The sequence below is a fragment of the Pieris napi genome, chromosome 2, assembly GCF_905475465.1.
Source record: "Pieris napi chromosome 2, ilPieNapi1.2, whole genome shotgun sequence".
NCBI classification, from domain to species: domain Eukaryota; kingdom Metazoa; phylum Arthropoda; class Insecta; order Lepidoptera; family Pieridae; genus Pieris; species Pieris napi.
Genome location: NC_062235.1, coordinates 2,090,707 through 2,110,620, shown reverse-complemented (window position 1 = coordinate 2,110,620; position 19,914 = coordinate 2,090,707). Strand labels below are relative to the sequence as shown.

The following is a 19,914-nucleotide window of genomic DNA, read 5'->3' as shown; positions in this document are numbered from 1 at the left end:
AATTTCATTTATATGTAAACGCATTTTATGCGCAACAATAAAGTTCGATCATAACAAAATTTTAAAATTAATCGTTTAATCGATATTTACGAAGCGTAATGTATAATGGCAACACTGTTGTACAGAGACGGCCTAACATGGATTAAAGTACGGTTTTTGTTACCATGGTTACCATTCTTTAAAATAAAATATGTTTACTATGGAATATAAGATACAGGTATCACTTATTCCACGTCATTAAATTGTTAATCCCTACTCATCGGCAAAGAAGACAGAGGGTGTAGGCCGAGAAAAAAAGCCGGTTAAAAAACTCTCGTTACTCTTTTAAAATAGCAATACATCAAACAACACTTATTTTAAAACAAATATCGCACCAGTCCCAGGCCTTTTATCAACTAGATAATCGTTAACTTTATAGTAAGCCTTTTTACACAGCTTTTCTTTAATACATTTCTTAAATTACCACACAATATTTTGGAGCAAATTATGGATACTATACGCAGTAGTAAACTATTATTCTCCATTTATAATTTCGAAGTGGCATTTATGGAATTGTTCTTACATGACAACAATTAACTACTAATATATATGCCAGTGTGAGAAACAATTACCAAATTATCTTATTACTTTCGATATGATGATAAAATTGCCGTAATGAGAAATAGCTGACACAGTCACGTATGTACGCGAACTCGCCTGGGAAACTGCCTCAAACTGACAACTGACTACTGACACGATAAAATGTTTAGTTCACACGATACTTAACGATTCCACAGATTCAAAATTTATCAAAGATTACAAGATTAACCTTATTCATACAGATAGTGTCTATATACTGCGATAGCGATGCCTACTTCAAAGTTGAGTTTTATAACGATCCAAAGGTTGCGACATTAGCTCAACGGATATTAAGAAAACTATATCGAAATTGTATACAAAAAGGTTGGAATCGGTATTGCTATTGGAAGTTACAGGGTAAAGATGCAGGGTTATATTACAGATGACTACATGACAGCTAGTGTTGTTATGGTGACAGAGGTTCACCTGTTTATGTGATACTACATGGACATTCTCACACAGAGGGCTCGCGCGTGCGCTGCCGGCCTTTTAAGAATTGGACCCTAACCCTAGTTATTTCCTATGTCAAAAATATGTCTCAATATAATGTTTCCGTAACCGAATCACCCAAAGAACATAATTATCCCACGGCATTATTTGTATTGAAAATCTAATGAAAATAATTTACTCTCACGTTTGTAATGAACAAATATTGGTCGAAACTAAATACGGAGCTATACAGCAATTGAGGTCTTGTCATACACCAATTACTGTTTATCAATCATCAAAACAAATTTGACGTTTCACAGAAGATGAATCTCTATAGAAAATCAATTCTTTTTGTTGCTCACCGCGAATTGATATTTTTTGCATGTCTACTAACTGACGTTTTTAGTAACTGAGCTGGTTTATTGTGAAGAGTAATAAAAAAATATAGTAAAAAATTTATTCTTAACTACCGAAAAAAACAATAGCTATTTTTAATACTGTTTCGGCAAATAAAGCACTTACATGATATTACCACGTATTGAGCAATGCTTGGTTTAAAAAAACAAAAAAAAATTGTGTTTTTTTTAATGAAACTTTTTATAGCGCGACTCATGTAAAGTTACATTAGTTAAGTGACATATATATATATATTAGTAAATAATTAGCGTAGACCAAATTTTAGCAACCGTCGCACACTTGAAACCAATATGATTTAGTTGTTTCCACATTCATAAATTGTAATACAACAGTCTTGTTTCCGAAAATGTCCAAGAAGGTTGACTATACTTGTCAAAGTCAAAAATCATTGATTCATACAGGTAACACAATGTACACTTATGAACGTCAAAAAAAGAAATACCTATACATTAAATGCTTCTAATTTTACATTTACTGCCAGTTCTCAAATCAAGGGCGTAGGTAGGAAGAGAACTGGTAATAAACTCTCCGCCACTCTTTTTAATCGCCAAGTTTTTTCTTTAACACAACCTTGTATTGAACAGTCACTTAGATTTATGAACCCTTAGATAAGCCAAATTAGGTTTTGTTAGCGTCGCAACCCCTAATTTTATTTTAGTTATAAGCTCATATTTTAAATGATTAAAATTAGTTGACACCCAGCTTCAAACAAAGCGTATAGCAAACATATATTTGAACATATCTACAACCGCCGCCGAACTTAGCTCACGCATTGATATTTTTGGCACGTCTATCTTGTTAACGGAACCGGTTTTTTTGTGAAGATTAATAAAAAATATATCCTTACCTACCTAAAAAAACAATCCAAAAGCTATTTTTAAAAACTTTTAATGATACTTTTTATATCAAAAATCATACGTACTTCGAAATCAAAATGTAATTTCGTAATCATGTACATCATATTAATTCTAAAGATATTTTAATGAGCAAAATCTATTATCTATAACAAGACCGTGCCAGACAGTGACCTTTTAGTTTGCGAGATTTTTTGCAGTACTTGCAATTGTAATTCAATCGTTAAGAAAAAAAGTCTGAGTTCAAATGCTAATTTGGATATAATTGTGTGTACCAAGTATCTCGCGAGGAAATTATTACAATTAGCATATCAACACGCGGCAACCAACTGAAGTATTTACGATCTAATTCGACTTAGGGTCCTTCAAGAAATGAGAGAACCAACTCTTAAAGGGTCGGTAAGCACTTGGGAACCTTGTCCATGGGCGGCGGTCACTTAACATCAGGTGAGTGTCTTGACCGTTTGCCTCCTCTTATAAAAAAAAATATATATCTAGCCAATAAGTAATTTAAGTCTAACCTTATCATACATATATATTAATATTATAAACGCGAAAGTTGTAAGTATGGATGGATGTTTGTTACTCTTTCACGTAAAAACTACTGAATGGATTTTAATGAAACTTTACAATAATATAGCTTATACATCAGAATAACACATAGGCTACAATTTAGAAAAATATTGTTTGAATAGTACAAAATATCAAATGAGTAGGAAAAAATCTACCATCTGCGAGCTGTTCTGGCGTGCGCTGCTAAAACCGCTAGAGTTACACATATGTAATGTATGATGGAAATGTTTATCTTAAATAGTTCTACAAATAATCCCGCCACAGTATATAACTATGTCTTATGTGTAAGCCATTATAGCCAAAAATAGTGAACCATAACTCTAAAATAGTGGACATTTGGTAGTAATAAATTGATTCCTAATTGAAAATAGATACTATCGAAGTCGCGGGCACCAGCTAGTTTACTTATAATGATATTTATCATAACAGTGACAACAAGTGACAGGAAAGACAATCTGTTCTATTCTTTTTTACACTTTAATCTAACGTGCACTAACATATTAGTTCGAACGGTTTTTTCTTAACCTCACTAAGCCCGTGGTGTCAAGAATGGAAAAATATGCAATGGACGGAAATTATTTAAAAAAACATAATTAGTATTGTAACACCAATTGATATCGGAAAATGTTGTTGAATTGTATGTGTGTTACGGAATGTTATTAAAAAAAACCAGGCTGCGGTTCGAGCTTAAATATGTGGTCAACTCATTGCTTGAATATTATAACACGCTGCTTGATTGAAATCTGTCATATTAAAATAAATAATAAAACAATTCTTGAACACCATTTTTAATTTATTAAAGCCCTTTTTTTTAGAGGAAGCAGATACAGGAATGTATATATTTCAACTTTCGACGATATTAAATCTGTATTTTCATATATTAATACTATAAAGACAGATATAACTAAATACTTATAAAAATAAAATAATATACATTGAAATAAATAACTAAACTTAACATAAACTAAAATATATCATTAAAAGGAGTCAAAAAAAAAATTAAGAAAAAAAAATTAATTATTTGTATTATTAAAGCCTAATTACACCGGCATTTATTATTGATTGACTTATAAAACATTTTTAAACAAATAATGAGTAATTATACACTTCATGAACATACTTTTTGTGCTGTTATTGGGCGGCGTCGTTGGCCTAACCAATAATTTAATAATTATATTTCAATAGCAGCTTTATAAAGCGACAAACTAGCATATCTAAAACAAACCAAGACGAATAAATGTTTGCTAATACTTATCAATAGATAAGTAACGGTAATTCTGTCTGGGCCGCTCATATTGCCCGCGTTTGTGAGACTTGGTCAAAAAGACCCTTACTTGGAATAGAGGATTCACCACAGGGAAGAAAAAAGAGATGACGCCTAATCATTATGCAGTACTGGAATAAAAGCTTTTTTATAAATCTGTTTTTAAACCTAGAAATTATTTTACGTCTCGAGATATATATGTGGGTTGAATATACCCGCTTGGTTCAAGTGCTGTATTCTCAGCGCCGGTATTTAACTTCCATGAGCGATAGAGGCTATGCGGAATGAAACCCGTCCTGGAACTTGAGGTCTCTGCAGTGCTAGTTCATGCTGGTTCTCTTCCCGAAGACGAAGTGTTTGTATGATCGATGAGGTTCCCTCAAAACTCATAGCGCTGTTCTTAGGGTCGCGTGGTGTAACTCACCACTCACTCAAAATAATAAATATATAAACTTTATTCATGACAAATAGCTTTGTGTGTGTGTGTAGCTAGCTCCACTGGGAGTCCCTGTGTTGTGGAAAACCTAGGAGGTGTTTAATTTAATAAAATAAAATGCACGCGAGTGCATTGCCGGCCTTTTAAGAATTGGTACGCTTCTTGAGGTTTGATTGCCAATAATTTAAAGTCGCGTCGTTCAAAACGTTTCGTAACCTCTGAATGGGACATGGCAGACACATTTCTACGTGTCCATTTCTGACAATATCCTATACATCGGTCAATCTGATTAAAGTTGTTCCAAATTCGGTTCATAAGAAACAAATGATATGGTGACATTGCATATATTCCCAATATTCGTGAAACGATAAATTTTATGACCTCAATATTAATTTGGGCTCAAATGTAAATTTCATAAAATATGTTGATCATTAAGTACGTTCATATAATACCTGTTTTTTTACCTTATTTTTATTACACGTTGGAATTTTAACATTAATTTGTATTTGTAATCGATTTTGAGAAGTGTTGGCCTAGTGGCTTTAGCGTGCGACTCTCATCCCTGAGGTCGTAAGTTCGATACCCGGCTGTGCACCAATGGACTTACTTTCTATGTGCGCATTTAACATTCGTTCCAACGGTGAAGCAAAACATCGTGAGGAAACCGGCTTGTCTTAGACACAAACAGTCGACGGCGTGTATCAAGCACAGGAGGCTGATCACCTACTTGCCTATTAGATTGACAAATGAACACGAAACAGATACAGAATCTGAGGCCCAGACCTGAAATGCTTGCCAGCCCTAGTGATTTATTTTATCTTTAATTATTTTTAGTCATATTAATAACAAGTATATTGCATTTTTTAATTAACAACAATGTTTAAAATGTTCCCGTAAGATTCATGTTCGTTATTTAGGTATCGTAAATAGAAAATTGTAATACATATTTTCTGTATACGTCATGTTATAGGCAAATCGGATGAAAAATTCCTTTTTTATGCAAACCGCTAACGTCCTCCTTAAAAACTGTTAGTTAGTGAAGAAATGTAGAGCTTGGTTATGCTACAAGAAAGTCATCGACAATATTTGTCTAGTGTTATATAGCGATAAACTCAAAAACGCACGCAATTTATTTCAGTTTACACTAATATCTAAAAGAATTCATGTGGAAGGTTTGGGTCATGTTTCAAAGTTTACAGGTCACAATCGCCAGTGCAAAGCTGGGCGGCTTGTACATATTAGCAATCAATCGACGTGAAAACACTACCTGGCCATAACTCAACTTACTTTATCTTTACATAATTATCTTGTCAACATATTTGCTGACTTGAGATTCTCATTTCGCAGTTCGCAAACAATAATAATAATTAAAAAATTTAGTAGAAAATTAAAGTGAATTTGAAAAGCTTGCGTGTGGTAACTTTAATGCTGGCAGCATTTCCTCGCTGTATTACGATACTTATTCGTTGAGCGAGGAAAGCACCAGCCCTGCGATTCTGTAACTCACTTTTCAAACTCACACAGCGGTTTTCGCATCGGCGGTCGCTCTCAAATCAGTCGTGAAGCAGTCATTTTATGATTTGGCATTCTGAAAATGTGGGAGCTTGTGGTTTATTGTTTATTGGAATGTCAAATCAAAAACCGCTGTGTGAGTTTGAAAAGTGAGTAACAGAATCGCAGGGCAGCTCTGGGGTCAACGGTACTATCTACATTTCTTCTCTTTAATCTTAAATTAGCGCCTGTGCACTTGAACCCCACGGCCCAAGAGCCTACTCCAAACGGAAGAAAATCGAAGTTGGAGGAAGGACTCTTATATTTGAGCCGTTTATTATTCTCTGCCTGCTCTGCCGCAGATTTTTTGCTTGTCCGAGAGAGGTAAGGCTAACGTGTCCACACAAGTAGCATCCCATACCAAAGCCCATCTTCCAAGGGATCAACGACATCCCATCCAGACGCTTGCCATCAAATTAATTGTTCGGAAATTGATTTTCATTCTCATACCTTTTCCTTGCGGTAGGTTCCAGATCAAACAATTTGAACTTATGTCATACATAATCTGATATACCGTCTCATGTGTTTCCTCAAGCAGAACTAATGATCTACTCAAGTGGCAAAGTTTGTTTAAGACAGTTAGGTTAGTAAATACATGGGCAAATAGTACTTGGACTCCTGGGACAGCTAGAGAGGTTTTAAGTATAGTGGATTTCATTTATATGCCTTTGTTGTAGCGGCCATTCAGCTTAACGTTTAATCTAAGTTCCTTGAATTTAAAGAATACGTTAGTACGAAAATCATATAAGCTATGTATGAAATGAGTTCAGGTGTAGTGAGTGTTTTAAAGAATTATTTGTAACAAATTACTATAAATCCCATGACGATATTGTGACCGGAGTCGGCCGGACACACATGGTCAGAAAATAAACTTTCGTTTATTTTGTGTAAGTGGGTAGGTAAGTGTATATTTTTCGCAGTTTAACTTATGGTTCAAATTATACCCGAAATCTATATTTTTATTTGATATACATATTTAAAAAGGACCAGAGATATTATGAAGCAGAAAAAAATACAGAATTAAGGACTTTTATCAAAAGTCCAGTTATGCTATTGAAGAATATAAGTGTTACTTATCTTTGCTTAGAAAAGGGAGAGAGCGATTGAGACCGATTGAGAGAGAGTGAGAAAGGGTGAACGTAGCATGAAGCAAAAAGCCATGGAGCGGTGGGAGAGAGCTATAGTGACAAAAATCAAGAAAAAATACACGCTATTGGTTGATGTATTCGTTTAGTAGATTTTTTATTTATTTATAATATCAGTACTGTTTACACACTGTATACGTGATACAGTGTGTAAACAGTGTGAATATAGATATACAAATACATGGAGTGATCATATACTGGTACATGATCATCTATTGGGGCTTTTACCTTAGTAATAATCAATTTACAAAGAAATTTCACTTCTGACATTCGTACTTTGTACGCACGCACTTTTTTGAATAAGCTTCACTTACACAGTAACAAGCTAGTGTCATCCAAAGAATACTGCGTTGGGAACCCCAAAGCTTCTAGCAAAACAGTTGAGATGATTTGCAGGATGATCAAGAAATAAAATGATATTGAATTTACGGAACTTCGAATTATAAAATTTTAATATTTCCGCTTAAAGATAGATGACATTATACCAACTGGACGATTCGTTTACGATGTAGTTATTGTACAGTAACCTTTAATTTACAAGTAATAAAATCTGACGGTCGTAATTTTGAAATGGGTTTATACTGATGTTTGATGACATTATAGGTGAAATGATTTATTTAATCTCGTTATAAATACGGTTTAATTTTGTTGATTTGTTTCGCTTGTTCTGATTAGAAGTTTTAGTACGCGTCTGACACTACGATTCAAGAGACAGGAGCTACTTCCGTCAATTCAAGACTTGGTACTATACCTTTTTTTTATATCTGAGGTGAAAATCCGTAGCAGGGGTATGTGGTACCCACAGAACCTCTGCTATTCAGAGACTGGGTGGGTAATACCCACTACCACAGGTAGTTCTTACAAGGCCGCGTTGGGGAGGCTCCGGGGTCGCTCGCGCAGTCTACTCCCTCCACGATATAGGAGGTAGGAAATGGACATATCTTCTCCTATTTACTCCGCGTCTTCTAATTTTAGGATTCTCTATACCTATAAGAATGACGACGCAGATATTCTTTCTTTACTCAATAATATATTTTAATTAAAGATACGCAAGCATATTCGTAAACCTTTTTAGTAATAATCCTTCTGGCATAGGACTTTCACTAAAAAAAATATTTAATTTTCTAAGTAACAGTTTAAAGGTGTGTTCAATGATATCATCGAGTGATTCCTAGAGATTTTTTAATTGCGTATAAATCAGCTCGAGAATCTTAAACAAAAGTTATATAAAAGTTCCTCAATAAAGCTCGACTCACTAGGGAATATTTTCCGAACAATTATCCCTCAAGGAAACTTCCTTTTACATATAACCCCGCTTATTAACACTATAGAATGTTAAACCAGTCCATCTAACCACATAGTTGAACGCAAAAGACTCATATTATAAAAATGAACAGTAGCTGTAAATACAGCACATGGAAAATTAAATATACAAGTATTACGTAACGGCTCCTAACTAATTATAGAACCTGCGGCGACCGGAACCATTTCTGAACTGGAAAACCTTAACCTACTAATCATTCTTCATGAGTATGGGACATTAGCCGAGTCCAATTAACCAGTTTGGTAAGCTCCTGGAGCTAGGGGCAAGATTCCTGCTCGGCCTTAATATCTATACTTATTCTCACTCATGATACAATAATGTTGCATGATGCTGCCTATTATAGGGTAAATGTTGCTTCTTCGGAAAAAGATCGCAATAAAGTATATATAAGTACATTCTAAATATCTGCTGCAGAATAGTACTAGGCATTTCCCAATTTTAAGTAATCGGAATATTTAATTGTAGCAAGTCTAAGGGCCGATTTACATTATCTTAGTGTTTAGGAGAGTGCTTTAGGATAGTACTTTAGTTGAAACATGTAAACGCTACTTGCTTTAGTACGGTTCTACTTGACATTCAAGTTGAATCAAAATAGAATCGCTTTTTATTTTTGTTTCAAGTGATACCCCTCCCGCGCCCGCGTACCCCCCGAGATCTTCCCTCGTTGTGTAACACGTAATTTAGTAAAATCTACTCTCCTAAACACTAAGATAATGTAAATCGGCCTTTAAACAATGTAGAAATTCCACTTCGAGACACGTCGGCGAGTATAAAAAAAGGGTGCGTGTACTTTCTTACGCGCGTAAGAAGTTATACTTCTTTGGCATTATTAAAAATAGTTTTTGATTGCATGCAAATAGTTAATTACAATTAAATAATCAAAGACTGGAAAAGGAGTCTAATATAGTCAATAAAGTTCAGTTTACATTTGATAAATTAAATAATTAAATATTTATTATTATTCTCTTACATTAAGTGTCACATAAATTCTATTATTATTCGAATGTTGTTTTTAAATTATGTCCAATGCCGTAGCATCTTCCGTGGGCAACTTCATTCTGTTAATTTTGTGTAACGGTGCGCGAGCATCCTAAAATTTCACTATTATAAATTTTTCATAACGCGCCTAAAGAAGTATAACTTCAAAAGAAACATAATATATTTGTAATTACGTCCAGTAATAAATTTAACTAAGAAACATTTATTTATGAGAGTTGTTTGGACTAATACCAGCACCTGAGTTTAATCATCGGACGTCAAGGCAGAATATAAAATACCATCCGTATCACCTTGACGTCCGTCGTTCTACAACTGAGCGGTTCTTAAAGCAATTTCTGCCGCCCACCACTATGTAGAATCAGCTGCCCACTGAAGTATTTCCGAACCAATTCGACTTAGGGTCCTTCAAGAATTCTTAAAAGGCCGGCAACGTTGGCCTTCTGGCAATATGAGTGTCCATGGGCGGCGGTATCACTTAACATCAGGTGAGCCTCCTGCCCGTTTGCCTCCTATTACATAAAAAGCACTATAATACCAACACACAAATATACAGCACTTACTTGATAATAATTAAATTTTAATTAATAAAAAAAATATTAGGGACAAATTTTCTCTAAACATTTGTTTCATTTGAAAGCCTTAAAACATATTTTTTGTATAAAAAGTAGTTTTAAATTTGAGTTTTTAATAAATCAAAACTAAAATAAGAAAGATAAATAAGTATTTACAATCAACGGAAACACAAAACCTCTTAAGAGTAATATGTAATTTCCCTTAGTAAATAAACACTGTCTAAATCTATACATATTGTTCCTTAATTTATTCTCAAACCATTGCAATAAATCAAAACAGTTTCAAAATTAACAATTTTCCTCTGCCAATGAATAGAATATTTAAGTCCTAAATGTATTTCCGCCACAAATTACCATTTCTCAGCCTAACACTGCAAGCCTACTTCAAATAAAACCCGTGTACCATTGTTTCTATGTATACAATATTTACGTACTGTATGAGTTACATCATTTAAACGACCACCACAGCGATTGAGGCTAATATTGTATATATTTTACTAGTACTTTGCTTACTTCTACAAATTTATTTTATTAATTTTAATACCTAACACAAGAGCGTTTTTAATGTTCATATTATATCCAATGTTAGATCATGATTATGAAATTTAAACATATAATTTAACAATATAAAGTTAGGTTCTTATTGGTTCACCTAAAATATAATATATTTATGGTATATGATACTATGGTATGATTTGGTCAAAGCACTAAGTCATTGTTTAGAAGCGCGGCATCCAAAATTAAAATAGCCATGATGATCGCCAGCCTTCGCAAGGAGATGGTACTATAAGAAGAAGATGGCATATGAATATTTTATCCGTAACACCTCGACGTCCCTCGATTCACAACTGAACGTTTCCTAATGCAGTTTTTGCCACCACCACTATGTGGAACCACTGAAGTATTTCCGACCCAATTTGACAATGTGACTATTTATGGGTGGTATCAGTTATCGTCAGATGAGCCTCAGAAGTTGTAAACTCGGAGCTTATTACAGGTAGCAAATTAAACCAATGTATTTAATTATAGGCCGACTACGTTTAAGAAATTAACACATATTTTGTTTGTAAGGTCTATCTTACGTCAGTATTTGATCTATTAGCAGTGATGGCCTAGTGGCTTCTGCGAGCGACTCTCATCCCTGAGGTCGTAGGTTCGATCTCCGGCTCCTCTGTCTATGTGCGCATTTAACATTCGCTCGAACGGTGAAGGAAAACGTGAGGAAACCGGCTTGCCTTAGACCCAAAAGTCGTTTGTGTCAGGCACAGAGAGACGTACTTGCCTTACATTGACATATGATCATGAAACAGATACAGAAATCTGAGGCCCAGCCTTGCGATTCTGTAACTCACTTTTCGAACTCGTACAGCGGTTTTCGCTCTGATAAGGAGGGAGCTTGTAGTTTATTGTTTATCAGAATGCCAAATCGTAAAATGACTGCTTCACTACTGATTTGAGAGCGACCGCCGCAGCGAAAACTGCTGTGCGAGTTCGAAAAGTGAGTTACAGAATCGCAAGGCAGGTCTAAAGGTTGTAGCGCCACTGATTTATTTTCTTTAATCTACGCATTTACCAATTTACGCAGTGCCTTAAAGTGTCTGCTAACTTCCACGTAACGGTAAGCAGTTTCTATAAATCATCATTTGTCTACCTCACCTCAAACATTTGTCTTAACACTAATGTTAAAGATTAACGATGTCTATCAATGATTGATAAGTGGGAGGTCGGGACCGCCAACAGTCATCAACATCAAGAAACACTGTCAAATATTGTTCATTATTGTTTGCCCGGAGTAAACACTTCGAAAAGCCTGTCGAACGGGGAAAGATCTGAAGTGTCAATATGAGAGCGTGCCCGAACGTTTTTTGGTTTAAAGCATTTACATATTGACGAAACAGACTTGACTTAAAACTTGAATGTTTTATTTCTAGTAGCTTTTCGATTGTGTTTTTATGAAAACGTTATTTATAAGATTTTCAATAGTTTAAATTTGTGCCTATTGAAGCACTAATCTTTATGGAGTTAAGTAACTATTAATGAGCAACTATAAATAAAAAACTGACTTTTTATATCAATTCCAAATGAAGATTTCGAATTCAGAGATACGGATAGCCCAATTCCATAACCGTTTTAAATAATGGCTTAATTATCAGTATTCAAAGAAAAAGCACTTGTCTTGTAGTGTCCATGGGCGGTATCACTTAACATCAGTTACGTGACGTAATCAAATCACGTGTTAAGTTATAACGCCACCCATGGGCGCTCACTGACAAAAGGCACCATTTTACGATTCTTTACGCTTTTTACTTGTTTAACTCTAAGCTGGTTGGCATATTTATTTACTTAAAAGTGATTTATCATAAGGTAAATAACGTTTAATACGAAATACTGTTCTGTCAGCAAATATTGATTAATTACTTTTGAAAACGATATTTAGATCACATTTATACACGTTGTTTATCGAAGCACAGTTTCCAAGTTGTTTTAATAACTAGGTAGAGACATTGTTCAATGTTTATAAAAAGTTGCAATTTTCTCATCAGTTCACAAAGGTTATCATCCCCATACACAGGTAATAATGTGAACCGAGTGAAATCGAACTTAGGACAATGCCATTGAATTTTTGCGATGTCGTGCGATTTCTCTGCTATTATACTATATTGGGATTTATATTCCAGTAGAGTTATAGCTTATAAAACTGTTCAGTCACTGTTCATAGTTACAAGTGCTAATCGGTATTAGTTTCATCTGGTTGTTCTGTAAGGATGATATTTAAGACCCAGATACCAACGTGGCCAACCAAAAAGGGCCAGGAGACGGCGAATCGTGTTGCCCGTAAGGCCGTTTCTCCACTGCTCCGGTCCGGCAAACGTTAATTACCGATCCGATTTAGAAACTCACAACAGTACTTACGTACTTCTCCACTACTCCGGCATCCGGTTTTTAACGATCCGATAACTTGCTAGATCGGAACGCGGTGTTTTATCGGTCCAAGTATATTCAAGTATCCAAGAGGTTATAAATTATTATTCACAGGTTTATTTATAGTTTGTTTAATTTGAAATAATCTGCATAATCTGGACCAAACTATGTAGCTATTTATTTATATTTTTATACCTATATATATTTTAAGATAGACAATATAAAAGAGTAATAAACTTGCCAGGGTAATAAAACATTCAGAATTTAGAACGTTTTATTAATAAAATAAAGTATATGGGTTTTAATTAATATAGGTGTTGCATGATAAATATACAAGTATCGATTATTGTCGGTAGTCGTCGGTGTCGGTATATAGTGGAGAAGCGCAATCCGGCCTTCCGATATTTTTCTCATGACTCATTCCGGTATCCGACGCCGGACCGGAGCAGTGGAGAAAGGTCCTAACCCACCGTTACCTTGCCTAGTCCGACAAATACTGAGACGAACCTGACGGCAGCACAGAGTAAGAGAAACGTTTACCCTGCCTCCCGTCTATAGAGAGCAGCAAGGTTCGTTGGTTTTGGTGTTAGTGGTCCTTTGTACCTTTTGGACTAACTCTCACTCTCCCTTCGTCATTTAAATAACTGTCCCTGCGATTCTGCAAATAGATAAACAAAACGATTTCTAATACATTTTTTATAGAAGGCATTTCGCGTATATTAAAAAAGCATAATTTAAACATGTGCAACACGTGGTGGCTTTTCTTATGTCAAAAATCTATTATAACATACGACAGTTAAAAAAAAAATCAGTGGTGCTACAACCTCTTTAGGTCTTGCCCTCAGAATTCTGAATCTGTTTCATGATAATTTTTAAATCTAATAGGCCAGTAGGTGATCAACCTCCAGTGATCACACACACGCCGTCGACTTTTTGGGTCTAAGACATGTCGGTTTCCTCACGATGTTTTCCTTCACCGTTCGAGCAAATGTTAATAGCGCACATAGAAAGAAAGTCCATTGGCGCACAGCCGGGGATCGAACCTACGACCTCAGGCATGAGAGTCGCTGAAGCTAGTAGGCCAACACTGCTATACGACAGTAACAGTTCCCGCTAAATCCTGGCGGAAAGACTTAAAGCTCAATTATCAAATAATTCTCATTTAAAAGCAATCTAAGACTTAATGAAAACACATTTATGTATTGAAATAAAAACATAACGATCTCTGCTTCTAAAAGCAATTTTATGCATTACAGTTGACAGTTTTATTAATAAACATAAAATTTAATCAATTAGCGAAATTGCCATATAAAATTATTTCCACATTTAATTTGTGGAAATTAAGAAAGTAATTAAGCTCATATAAAACCGACCTAAATACGTGGAAATATCGAGTACTGTAAAACCCATGAAACGTACGTTTGCAGAAGCAGATCTTTGCACATCAATTTTGTTTCGGACGTAAATAACGCTGGAGCTTGTTCAACAGATATAAATGTACAGAAATTATATTTATTACCTTCCCTGCTACCGTTTTATTTAAATTTAAAGTACCTACTCGCATCTAACGTGAGTATACACAATCAAAAAGGTTTCTTGATGTTATTTTATTTATTTATAAAAGCTTGTCAACGGCACACTGATACACTGATACAAGAAAATCAAAAAACAATATTTAATGTCTTGTCAAGTCAACATAACATATACGACGAAAAATATATAAGTAAAATAATTAAATTATAAAAACTATAGAAAATCGATTTCAAAGTGTGAAAGCAACTATGGATATCCAGACCTAGCACGTTTATCAGTGCTCAGTCTGGATATCGGTGGAAAAAAAAATTATATACTGGACGCACGGAGTTCCACATAATATAAGCATGATTTGGTAGAAAGGGACTTCATAGGTACACAGCCTTTTTGAACTATAACATATCTTCACCACTATGTGGAGCCAGCTGCCCACTGAAGTATTTCTGAACGAATTCGACTTAGGGTCCTTCATGAAAAGAGCGTCCCAATTCTTAAAAGGCCGGCAACGCACTCGCGAGCCCTCTGGTATTGAGAGTGTCCATGGGCGGTATCACTTAACATCAGGTGAGCCTCCTGTCCGTTTGCCCCCTTTTCTATAAAAAAAAGAAGTATTACAAAAATAATACAGGTGTCATTTAACCATAGAAACACTTGTTTCAAGGAATCGAGGTTAATGCATTCAAACCACGTTGGGTGTACAACATGCCTAATCTAAATCTCAAAATCTTAACTGAAGGTCAAAAATGATTTTGCGATTTAAATATTGCTCATAATATAATAATAATAATAATAATAATCATTTATTTGCAAGAATATGGTATAAAAATCTTATGGTTGTACAATCTTAACTCCGCATATTCTGCCACACACAATGGCGTGCAAATTTATCTTACATAATTAACAATTAGAATTTTACTATATTACAATCAAACCTTATGTGATTTTATAATCACATTATTTATTTTTTATATCCGAACAATCAGCCATATATAAATAGGCATGCAAATGTCATAAATTTTTGCTATGTCATATAATAAAAACATTAACATAATGTCATGATAATACGTCAAGCTATTTATAATCAATTGTTGTCAAACTTATAGGCCAAATATTCGCCTACGCTATAAAAGCACCTTGACTTTAGAAATCCAATCACCTTCCCCTTGAAAACATTACATGACAGCGATCTATAACTTCTGGGAAGGTGATTAAATATTCTTATAGCCATGGCGTTACAATTTTTAGAATATAGCGCGGTGCAACATGCAGGCACCCGCAGCCGTGTTGGATCCCTCGGTATATATAAGCAAGTTTCATTGTAAGTATTAAATAGTTTTGGATACTTTTTGACAGTCATAACTGCTTCCAAGATATACAAACTTGGTACTGTCAGAATACCGAGTTCGTGGAAAATTGGCCTACAGCTCATAAGAGGTCCAACGCCCATGATAGCCCTAATACATTTTTTCTGAGTAATAAAAACTTTACTCACATCTACCGAATTTCCCCATAAAAGGATATCATAGCGCAAAACTGAGGCAACATAGCCGTGATAAGCAATAATTGCTGCGTGTTTTGAAGCTACTTTGCGAGTTCGACTCAAAGCAAAGACAAATTTATTAAGGTGCGTGCATATCGTTAAAATATGCTGTTTCCAATTAAGATTTTGGTCTAGTGTTATGCCTAGAAACTTGGTTGATACAACTTCTTCAATTGACTTGTTTTTATAATTGATTTTGAGGTTATTAGGTCTGCAATTATTATAGTTCCGAAATTGTATAAAATTGTTTTTTTTTACATTTACACTTAAATTATTAATTTCCAACCATTCCGTGACATTCTTTATTGTTTCATTCAATAATGATTCGTGGTTTCGCGTAGTATCATTCGACACTACCACTGAGATATCATCCGCGTAAAGAATGCATTTATTAGTAACCAAATTTGGTAAATCATTAATGTACAGAAGAAACAGCAATGGGCCCAGTATGCTCCCTTGAGGAACGCCTTTATTGCAATCTATAGCCACAGACTTGTACCCCCTTTCAATATGTTTAGGAGATGAAGTATGTGTGATTTCAACATATTGTTTACGACCGGTTAGGTAACTTTCCAGCCAATTTAAAGGCAATCCTCGGATTCCGTAAAGTCTACACTTTTGAAGAAGAATGTTGTAGTCTACGCAATCAAAAGCTTGGCTCATGTCAAAAAAAACTACAGATACCTGCTTGCGCCTATCGATATGTTCTACAATTGCCTTAACTAAAGAGAAAGCTGCTAGGATAGTAAAGGGTTTTTCAACAAGAACTTTGTTTTCTAAAACAAAATAAAACAAAGAATTTAGAGGAAAATGAATAAAATTTTTATTGTATTACAAAGAGAAAAGTTTGGCAATTATGAATGAAAAATGATATCTGGCAAATGTCCACCACGACCACGCTGACAGATGTTGATTCTTTCATCAAAATTTTTAATCACTTTTTGGCAAAATGGAGGGTCAATTTCGTTAATGACATCACGGATTTTGAGTTTTAAGGCTGCAATCGATTCGATTGGCTCCGTATAGACTCTGTCTTTAACATAGCCCCACAAAAAATAATCCAGTGGTGTTAAATCACACGATCTGGCTGGCCACTTAACAGCTGAATTTCGCGAAATTATGCGCTCGGGAAATTTGGTTTGCAATAAATTGATCGTTTCATTGGCTGTGTGACATGTGGCACCGTCCTGTTGAAACCACATTTCAGTGATATCCATGTCATCAATAATAGGCCAAAATTTAGTGGTTAACATCTCGCGATACCGTGATCCATTGACTGTTACCGCATTTCCAGCCTCATCTTCGAAAAAAAACGGCCCAATCACCTCCAGACCACATAGTGCACCACACAGTAACACGTTGAGTATGCAAAGCCTTCTCAATAATTGCTTTAGGATTTTCAGAAGCCCAAATGCGACAATTTTGCTTGTTGACGTACCCTGACAAATGAAAATGGGCTTCGTCTGAAAAAATGATTTTTTCAGAAAAACCAGCAGGTTGTTCCTGAATGAACTGAGCGAATCTGCGGCGATTTGAATGGTCGATCAGCTTTAATTCCTGCACCAGTTGAATCTTGTAAGGCTTCAAAGCCAAATCCTTTCGCAAAATTCGCCATGTTGTGCTTTTGGATAACCCCAATTGTTGAGAACGTCGTGAAATTGACAAATTTTGATCTTCTTCAACACTGTGGCTCACGGCGGCGATGTTTTCTGTTGAACGACCCGGTCGAACATGTGTTGGTGTTGGCACATTTTGTACCGAGCCTGTCGACTCAAATTTCGCGACCAAATTCTTAACAGCGGTCTCAGAAGGACGATTATGCTGGCCGAAAATATCACGAATTTTACGAAATGTAACTTTAACAGAACCACCATTTTTATAGTGGATTTGAATTATTTTAATGCGATTTTCGAGCGAAATTGAATTCATTGTAATAATTGCCAAAGCACCTGCTACGAATACCGCCAAAAACTAAATGTCAAAACTATCACGTTCTCGGTGTTGCCACAATTGAAAAACAAACTTCTTGTTGAAATACCCTTTATTTTTACCTCTTTGAAAACCGTACTGTTCATCATTTATAACATTGAATTTGCCTAAAAAAGAGCTCAACCTATTGTACATAAGTTTTTCCAACACTTTAGCTAAAGTTGGTATTAAAGTTATAGGTCTGTAGTTTCTAATATCCTCTGTATTACCCTTTTTAAACATAGGTTTAACTATTGATAATTTTAAAGAACTGGGAAAAATACCCTGTGTGAAAGATAAATTTATGAGATGGGTAAGGATACTTGCTAGTTGTTGTGAGGAGAATTTTAACACTTCTGTTGTTATTGAGTCATAACCTGCTGCTTTAGTATTATTAAGATTATTTATAGCTTTGAAAACTTTGTCACATGAACAAGGAGTTAGAAATAAGGATGGGTTTACAGAATGAACGTTTTGAAGATTATAAACGTCTTTAACCTCGTCTAAGCTACAATATAATATGCACAGTTTGCAGAGTCAAGTATTGTAAAATACTTCTAATAGGTGCTATTACGCATATTTAACGGATAAGTACATAAAACTGTCCACTTTCAGAAAACGGTGATAGAAAACCAAACCTGTTATGGATTTGTTAATCATCGACAAATATAGCATTGCTTCGCCAAATTTAAAATATTCTAACCATATAGAACGTCATCAACGAGCGGAACTAGTCCAAATTTATTAATTTACGAAATAATTAGAATTTGTTTTAAGATTACTGTCTCTAGACGTGGCGGGATATGGAGAAGGCTTTGCTGTTACCGTGTCCTGCCTCGGGCGATTGCTGGTCCCATAATCCTCTACCAAGAGACACGAAAAAAATACAATCTCTAGACGACAATTTACTTGAATAGTCTTAGAAAACAGTTGCACAGCAACTAATCTTGATAATTTGTCTTTATTGGGAAGTAGGTGTCTTTCTGTGTCAGATACGTGGATAAATTTTTGTGTCTTAGACGTGCTGTGTCGTCACACAAACATCGTGACGTTTGTGTCACGATGTTTTCATTTCCATTTTCATTTGTTTTCATTTAGACTCTTTCGCTTTTAGTTTTGTATTTTATTTTGAAATGATGTCTTTGTATTTTTTTTAATTTAGTTATGCAATTTACAATTAGTATTTCCTGTTTTCTTTTTCCTTACCAGGGTTGCCTGGAAGAGATCACTTGTTAGTGTTAATACCGTTGCCTCCTTAATTTATCTTATCTGAATGTATATGTATCGAATATGTAATGCATAATGTACATGCTTACAAACATTGTGTAAAACAAAAACTTGGCGATTAAAAAGAGTGGCGGAGAGTTTATTGCCAGTTCTTCTCTTCCGTTCTACGCCCTTGATTTGAGGCCTGGAAGTAAATGTAAAATTAGAAGCGTTTAACGTTCATAAGTGTACATTGTGTACCCGGAATAAACGATTTTTGTTTTTTTTTTTAATTTTAATAAATAAATATAAATAATATTGTTGTTTACAGGTGAGAGCGATGCGGGCGGCGGGCGGGGTTTCCGAGGCGGGGTAGCATGGCCGCGCTGCTGCTGCTCATCACAGCCGCGGCCGCCGCCAGCCTCGGTGACCTCACAAGACGGGAGACTGGCGACGTCTTCACTCTTATCGGTAGGATTAATAATATTTATTTCATATAATGTTTACGTTATTATGTTTGAAACTCTCCTAAAGCTAATATTCTTATCCATATTTTGAGCGTA

At 35.1% G+C, this 19,914-nt stretch overlaps 1 protein-coding gene across 1 annotated transcript in view; it reads left to right on the top strand.

Moving 5' to 3' along the window:
• LOC125059590 overlaps window positions 1-19,914 on the top strand; it is a 62,471-nt gene that overhangs the window by 34,118 nt on the left and 8,439 nt on the right. Inside the window, exon 3 of the mRNA XM_047664070.1 lies at window positions 19,683-19,822. Coding sequence (XP_047520026.1) covers window positions 19,729-19,822 — 94 coding nt within the window. The 5' untranslated portion in view covers window positions 19,683-19,728. The remainder of the gene's footprint in view (window positions 1-19,682; window positions 19,823-19,914) is intronic.